General features: G+C 31.7%; 1 protein-coding gene across 1 annotated transcript; it reads right to left on the bottom strand.

The window, feature by feature from the left end:
- Positions 1 to 1,887: 1,887 nt before the first annotated feature.
- On the bottom strand, positions 1,888 to 3,222 carry LOC126722013 (zingipain-2-like). The gene is made up of 2 exons (XM_050425153.1): positions 2,746 to 3,222; positions 1,888 to 2,640 (listed from the first exon to the last, which is right to left on the bottom strand). Exons 1-2 carry the CDS (start codon positions 3,176 to 3,178, stop codon positions 2,054 to 2,056), a joined length of 1,020 nt encoding a protein of 339 aa, XP_050281110.1. The 5' UTR covers positions 3,179 to 3,222; the 3' UTR covers positions 1,888 to 2,053.
- Positions 3,223 to 8,285: the final 5,063 nt, after the last annotated feature.

The raw sequence follows: 8,285 nt of genomic DNA, 5'->3' as shown, positions 1-8,285 counted from the left end.
TTTTTTTACATAGATTTAAACAAATTTCAAATGTAGGAAAACTAAAATGTCAAAGATAAACAAAATATGAAGAGGAATATGTTCAAAACATGAAAAGCCAACTGCATAATAAAAATTATCACATCCAAGTTCATGTGTCAAGAAAATAAAAAGAGGCTTGACAAGATTAAGTCAAATTTTAAAGAAAATATTGAAGAGATTGAATAAAATCAAGTTTTACCATCGCAAGTTGAAATTTTTTGTGAAACTAATTTGAATGAAAATTATTTTGAAGTCAATGAGGAAAGGAGAAAGTTTGGGTACAAACTTGTTTGTAGGTTAAGGCTATAAGTTCTATTAAAAAATATTAATATGGCTACATATTTTGAAAATGTATTCATTGGATTACGTGTTATTTATATTCTTAATACACATGCCAAATTTCTTGTCAATTGAATGTTATGTAATATTCCATCCATAAAATTATTTTTATAGAATAATTTTAGATAACAAAACTTGTAATTTAAAATTTTGATTTATGACGTAGTTATTGATCTTTGATTCTCTAGAAATTTTGCAAGCATGAAGGATATAAGAATAAAATGTAATCTATGGTGGTTTGCTGAAATTTACATCGAATTAAAAGATAGTAAGTGAAATTGTGGCCTTAACGGTATAACCAAATTTGTTGTTAAACTTTGTCCATGAGGAAAATGTGGATGCTCTTAATATAGTTGGTGAAAGTTACATCAAAGTAAATAATTGTGAGGTAGAAATTGTAGAGAACATTGTCCAAAATCTTATTGAAACCAAATCAGATGATTGCAAATCCAGAGCTCAAGTTATTTTTGTGGTAGAAGATATACTAAAGTTTGTTTAGTTTTTTTGGGTTGAAATATTTGATGTGATTCTTGTCCCTTATTTGGTGTATATTTTCAATTTCATGAAGGCTAAGGAAAGAGAATCTAAAGTTAATTTGTTTGCTTGCTCAATTGATGAGTTGTAAGTTTGGAAAGAAGACAGGGGGACTCATGTATTCCAAGTATTTGTTTGCTTGGCATGGAAGATTTCAGATCTCAATTATCAACTTAAGGACTTTTTTTTTTTAATTTTATTTTTTTAAGTGGAGGGATTTGATGTAGGATGAAATTTCCAATTTAATTTTTGTAATTTATTATTTTTGGTAATTTTATGTAATTTTTAGATTTTTAGGATTAGAGTTGTTATTTCCATAATTTTAGGTGTCTTTAATGTTGTTTAGTCAAATTAGGGTTTGGTGGGTGTTTTCCTATCCACCTTATTATTCATTTTAAATATTTTAATGCATTGTAGTGTCAAAGGCCATCAATAATAATTCATATTTAATTTAATAAAAGTTTAGACTTGTTTCAAAAGCAAACGTGTTATGCTTCTTGTGGCTTTCTCACCCTCATCAAATTCTTATCTATAATCTACTGAGAATAGGTTTATGACTAGACTCAAAGTTATTAGAAGAAAACTAAATTACTGGTAGTAATGTTGTTATAATGTTTCTTTGTTTAAAAAGTTGGTTTGAGATCTCATTGTTATAATTCCCATTTTAGATTTTTTTTTTTTTGAGTTTTGCTAACGAGTGCCCTTAGGGCACTCATTAATAATCCACTTTAGGAAAGTTTTGATACCACTTTTATGGGAAACGAAAAAAGCTGTCAAAATATTAATTACTTTTTTTTTTTCATTTTCTATAAAAAACTTTCTTTATATGGATTATTAACCAGTGCCCTAAAGACATTTGTTAGCATTTCCTTTTTTTTTTTTTTTTTTGAATAAACAGTAATATTTATTAGAATTATTTAGTTCGTTATATTATGCGGATTTCTCGATGGAAAGATTTTATTATCATTCCTGCGGTTTGCTTCATGCTATATATTTATGGGAAACGTAGCAACTAGGCTAGCTTATTTATTACTTGGTTCCAATTTCGATGATACAAGTAGCAAAATAGGCATTTTCTATGCTATAATAAATTTAACATACATATAGTGAAAGAAGGAGCAATACTTATAGGTGACTTGATCTGTCACCGTTGGGGTACCTAAGCCACCGGATAGGAAGGTCTCATGGCAATGCCACAAACACCTTCTGGTGCTTCAGTATCTCTCTGAATCCTCATGTAGCCACTCTCACCCCAGGTGGTGCCCCATGAATTCTTGATTAACCAGTACTTGGTACCATCATCACTCATTCCATACCCGATTACAGTAACGGCATGGTCTAAATTGGTCCCGCATTCTCCTGTGAAAACTCCACTGGAATAGGACTGAAAGTCACGACCATAAGCTTCTATGGCAACTGAAACTGGGTGGTTGGCCACTGCTTGTAGTAATGCCTCCTCACTATTGTAAGGTACGTCTTCGTATGAACTTATCTGAGCTACAACATTAGATGCCATTTGCTGGTCACAAGTTCCATCCATAGCCTGATATGGGTAGTTTTCCTCAGTGGCTAGTCCTTTGTTCTGTATTATATATGCAAAGGCATAATCAATGGAACCTTTATTGCAGCCATTATTGCTTTCCACACAGTCTACTAGTTGTTGCTCGGAAAGGGAGATTTTGTTGCCATTTTTGATCTGGTTGACCCCCTCTACTGCTGCCACAGCCGAAAAGGCCCAGCAAGATCCTACATAGGAATCAATCATAACAGAAATCTTGTTAGGACAAAAATAAATGCAGCAAAAAAGGCTAAACTAGGTTTTAGTTTCAGACAACGTTATAATTCTCTTACCACACTGGCCTTGGTTTTTAATGGGGGTAACAGCTCCTTTCTCTCTCCAATCCATAGTCATTGGAATTTCAGTCAGGTTTTCATATCTGAATGTAGTTTTGGGTGAAGTGGGCTGGGAGGAAATCTTGTATCCAGTACGAGTAGCAATGAACTCTTCAGTTGTTAAGTCTGTAAATTCATTGACACTTAACTTGTAAGTGCGATTCCCTTCATTGTTGACTTTGTCTATGTATTCAACATTGTCCTTGAATATCTTGAAACGCTTTTCCTTCTCAGCATCATCTTCGTAGTTGCGTCCATACTTAGCCATCCATTGCTGATATCTCCCAACAATGGAATCTTCAAGTAACGTGCGGCACATGGCTTGATATGTGGAAGTCTGCAAAATCAACAAGAAGACTATGGTAAGTTTTTTTCCATGTATTAAAGCCATTGTTTTACAAACCGAAGAGAGTTCTTTGTTAATGGCTCTATGTGATTGATAATTGATGAGAAAGAAAACACACATTTACCCTATTTATAGGAGATTAGCATCCCCATTGTGAAGTGTAGCTTGGGTTGGAATGGGACCCCTTTTTCCCATCGTGCTGGGCAAGTTAAAGTTGACACTTGAATCAGACGTGTTAAGGGGGTCAATGTGCAATTTTATTGAACTAAATTGCTAAAATTAGTACCTATTAATATACTAATATTTTTTTAAGCCACCCTAGTCCATGTATAGCTCCATGTGTGGCTATTGTTCTTAATGGATAAGAATGAACTCCAAAGTTCTGCCAACCAAATTTCAAGTAAGACATATCTTCTAAGTTGTTTCCAATTTTTGTTTAAAATTTTTTAAATGGCCAAGCTGATTGTTTGGGGGTAAAATAGATTGATTGGACTTAATTTTTTTTTAGCTTTATTATTGGTAATTTTTTTGTGGGACTAATTTTTTTGGGCTTGTATATTTTGTTTTAGATTTAATCTATTAATTTTCATGGCCTTTAAAATGTGGAAAATGCTAAAATGAAAACTACAAAAATTTTATAAATTGCTAATGCAGTGAGTAGTTATTAATAAGTAAAAAGTGATGCAAGTGTGCGAATCAATAAGAATTTGTTACCTCAATAATTTGTAAAAACGTTTGTGACTATAACATCACTCTTAAAAAAATTGATGACATTGTTAAGGAGGGCAATGTATAATTTTATTGAACTAAATTGCTAAAACTAGTACCCATTAATATACTAATATTTTTTTAAGCCACCCTAGTCCATGTATAGCTCCATGTGTGGCTAGCTATTGTTCTTAATGGATAAGAATGAACTCCAAAGTTCTGCCAACCAAATATCAAGTAAGACCTATCTTCTAAGTTGTTTCCATTCGGATTCTATGCACGAGTGTTCTGGCGGATTGATGCTGGTGATTGATGACTAACGATTACTAAGTTGTTTCCATTCGGTTTTTATGCAGGAGTGTTCTGGATTGATGCTGGTGATTGATGACTAACGATTACTAAGGTCTTATAGAGTTTGACGTATCATCAGTTAATTTGGCTTTCATTAGCTGTAGCCAAATTATTATTTAAACTGGACTTTTGCTATACGGCTAACTGCTATGTCTGAGTGGCTATTGTTCTTTGTGGGGAACACGAATAAACTCCCAAGTTCTGGGGACCGATCATTGATAAATGAGGTATTGCTGTCAACCCATTCATGTAAGTTGTTTCCAACTTTCCACGCTGACTATATATGCAGGGTTTTTTTTGGACTGATGATGATAATTACCGCTTCTTGCAGTTTTTTCTTTCCCAGTTTTCCAATTTTACTTTTCCATTTCATATTTGGTTGTCATCACTCATCACGCAATAATGATAAAGGGACTTTTATAAACAATGTAAACTAAGAATATTCAATTATAAAAAGTATCTCAGTGATCAAAGATACAATCCAACAACAAGCATCTAGTTATTAATCAAAATTCAATAAGGAAATTGTTGGCTTTACAAAGCCTTGACTTAAAATTCAACAAAGTACTAACAAGAAGAGAGAAATGAAAATTTTATTAGAGTACTTCAAACTCAGAAACAAAGAGATTAGGCTACTACCTTGAGAGCTCACTAGAACTTTTTCTCTCACACACTTTCACATCATACATCTATCTCCTTTTATAGGATGAAGTTCCAAGAGCTGTCATTATTGTCATGACTCTTTGTTTCATAACAAAAAATTCTAGAATATGGAAGACTCAAAGACACAAATGTTATGGAATGACAATAGACACAAATAGTTATGGAAAAACAAAAGACACAAACTGTTATGAAATATCAAGAGGCACCTTTCGGTTTATCACTTTCAATAGGAATAGACTAATTGGGCATGAAACAATAAATCACAATGCACGAACCATTCTTTTATGTTTAAGGAAAATAAAAGCAATTGACCTCAGCCAATCAAGCATGAAAGAACAAACCAATGACTCACCTTGCCCCACCCATTTAGTTATTGACCTCCTCCAATCAAGCATTAAACCTCTTTGGTTTTATGTTGCATGGCCATCTTCAATCCTAGCACAATGTTTTTCCCAATCCTTTCCAACATCCCAAACAAAAACCTAGTTCCCAGTCAATACCCAACCCACATATAGCCACATCAAAATCCCATACAGCAGTTCCTTTATGTTCTCAAGTAAATTAAGGCCCAAGAAAGACCCAGTGATGCTCTTGTTGACCTTTGAGACCTTCTGATTGCCTTGGTTACAACTTAAAAAGACAAACCCAGCTTATCAAAAAAAAAAAAAAAAAAAGACAAACCCAAATAATGAGCGTGGAAATCCACGTCTTGGTCTGATCCTATAATTGCATAGAGCATATGTTCTTGCCATTGGTTCTCATCATGTCCTTCGCAAGGATCAAGAACAAAGAAGCTTTTTCAACCCAGACCATGTTATGGCTCAAAGCCAAACTTATTTTTTCTTAAAATTTGATGACAACTTAAATTTGCAAAACCTTTTTTTTTTTTTTTAAAAATTTTTTTTTTCCAATGTGCTGCCCATGTTCAAAACACCATGTCACCATCGATGGATAAATTTGATGGGACGAGTTGTCCTACAATTTATTTGAAGATGTATGTGAGGTACCTTCAGCTACTTGGAATCAATAATGAACTATTGGCCCAAATGTTGTAGAATTCATTAATAGGCATATTAGACCTTGCGTTGGTTTTGAATTTGGAAAATTTGAAGATCAATAAATGGTAAGACATGCATAGAGTTTAGCAAGTAGAATTGTTACATTACTCAGATTGAGGTCACCAAAAGAGATCTTGATACAAGAAACATTCTCTACTTTCATTACATGTTGCAGGGCAAATGCAAATGCAAAAAAAAAGACTACGAGGACCTACCTCTCCCCTATCTATGATAATGATGATAATGCGCTAATTGTTTTTGGCTTTGTTTGTTTTATATCTTACTTCTTTCTTAAGAGATGTATGACGACATATTCTTGTTTTCTTTTCATGGTATTCTGGTCGATGGCTTCAACCATTAGATTCTCCCCTATATAAAAGGTAGTATTTCTGCTTGAATTCAAGTAATTACAAATGTATAAACATTTACGTTGCTGCGTATTAGACTTATAGATGCAGCAAAGGCACATTTGTGGATGAATTATATTGAAGAATGTGAACACTGAATAATGCACTAGTAGTCCATTTGTAAGAATAAGATAATTGTAGCTTAGGTAATTACTTAAAGACACTTTCATGGTAGTGCCACAAAGCCCTTTGGCGATGTTATCTTGTTCTATTACTAACTAGGTGGTGATGTGTTATCAATTCTATTGTAGGGTTGTTTATTGGCTAGGGCTTAGGCCGTAGCTTTGCACCTATGCTATAAGGCAATAAGCTGCAATTTTAGCAACTAGTAAGTTGTCCGTGCGATACACGAATAATGTTATAATGTTTTATGTAAATTTGTTTTTGTAAAATATTATACATATATTATAGCATATTTATTATAAAACTTTGTTAGTAATGAGTTTATCATAAAAAGTAACAATTATAAAGTGCATACATATATCTATTATAATTATTTTGTTCAAGTAATGAGCAATAATTAAGACAACTTTGGAGTAATATTGTATAATAAAAGTTGATAAAAGCATATTAATTCATTCTATATTATTGATTTTTATTATGTGATGTAATAAAAAGCTTCATTACGAAATCATTTTATTTATTTATTTTGTTTCTTCAATGCTTTGTTATTGCGGTATGGTGATGCTTGTTATTATCTTCAGTTTCTCCATCTTCAATGTTTGAAGTTTAGTCCGTCCATATTTGTTCAATTTTTGTGCTTTCATCTCTTTTTCCTTTTGTTGCATCATTTATGTTAATCACTAATCAATTAGCAACGGGAGATCCTAGATTGGATCTTACAAAGTTTGGACTTTGTTGCTAAGATTTTTCGTAGGTATTTGCATTTATATTAAATTTCAATGATATGACAATTTTTTTGTAAATGTTTTTTATTTTTGTTAATTAATTTTGGAATAGTGAAGCAAAAAGAATTAATATAGCATATTGGATTGTGTATATTTTTTCTTTTTTCCATACCTTTTTGTCATTTGAAGGAGCATAAAAAATCTTAGCAACTATGTAATTTTCAAAACCATCCTTTAGATTGAATTCATTCAAATGAAGTAGGAAAATCCATTTTTTTCCTAATTTTTTTTTTCAAATCACGTGGGATTCCTTCTCCAATATCAATAGTTTTACAATAATTTAAATAAGTTGTACCTCAGTTTATTTTTCAGCAAGATTTCTTGTAGATTTATTTAGGATTTTCTCGGTATCTTGATCAAATATCACAAAATTTGTTTTGTCAGTTGCATCCAAAATTTCAATTTGAATCCTGTGTTTGAAGTAATTTGCAATTGTGTGTGTATATATATAATAGTTATAGTGACATAAATATATTATAAACATTTGGAGAGTATGTATAAAATAGTTATAGTGAGATAATTGTTTTTGTTTCACATTTTGCATGTCAAAATGATCCTGCTTGTGGTTTGACATTCCTTTCACAAAGTACACACAAAATGTAATACCAACCCATTGCTGTATCAACGTTACTTATTGTTGCAATAACCTAGCAGTTCATATCTTACAATGAACTTTGAAATTAATATGTATTATTTTTTTAACGTAAATAATATGATGTATTATTATTTTTTTTACGTAAATGATGAGTATAATTTGAAATGATTAACAAACTTATTTTGTAGGATCTCACTCAATGCATTTTATCTTTACTATTGTCTTCATATTATTTAAAGATAAATCCTCCTATGAAAATTGTTTTGCATGTATTTTTGGTATTTCTTCTATAGGATCATGTTTTTTACCATTCCTATCATTGAATTTTTTCAAAGAAAATATTAATTTAATGGCATTTTGGGAGATAGTATATGCTATTTATTAGACTTTCTATTATTATAAATTTTAGAAATATGCACTTGTTAATTATTTCAACAACCTCAGGGGTCTCAAGATTTATAT

This window comes from Quercus robur, chromosome 4 (genome assembly GCF_932294415.1).
Source record: "Quercus robur chromosome 4, dhQueRobu3.1, whole genome shotgun sequence".
Classification (NCBI taxonomy): Eukaryota; Viridiplantae; Streptophyta; class Magnoliopsida; order Fagales; family Fagaceae; genus Quercus; species Quercus robur.
Note: the sequence above shows the minus strand (reverse complement) of the source record. Positions and strands in the feature narration are given on the sequence as shown.

What these genes read in the sequence shown, in the direction of transcription:
- LOC126722013 (XM_050425153.1), bottom strand. Translation starts at nt 3,178, where the DNA reads ATGGCTTTAATACATGGAAAAAAACTTACCATAGTCTTCTTGTTGATT. An exon ending in TAAAAACCAAGGCCAGTGTG is followed by an intron (nt 2,641 to 2,745) that starts GTAAGAGAATTA and finishes ATTCCTATGTAG; the next exon opens with GATCTTGCTGGGCCTTTTCG.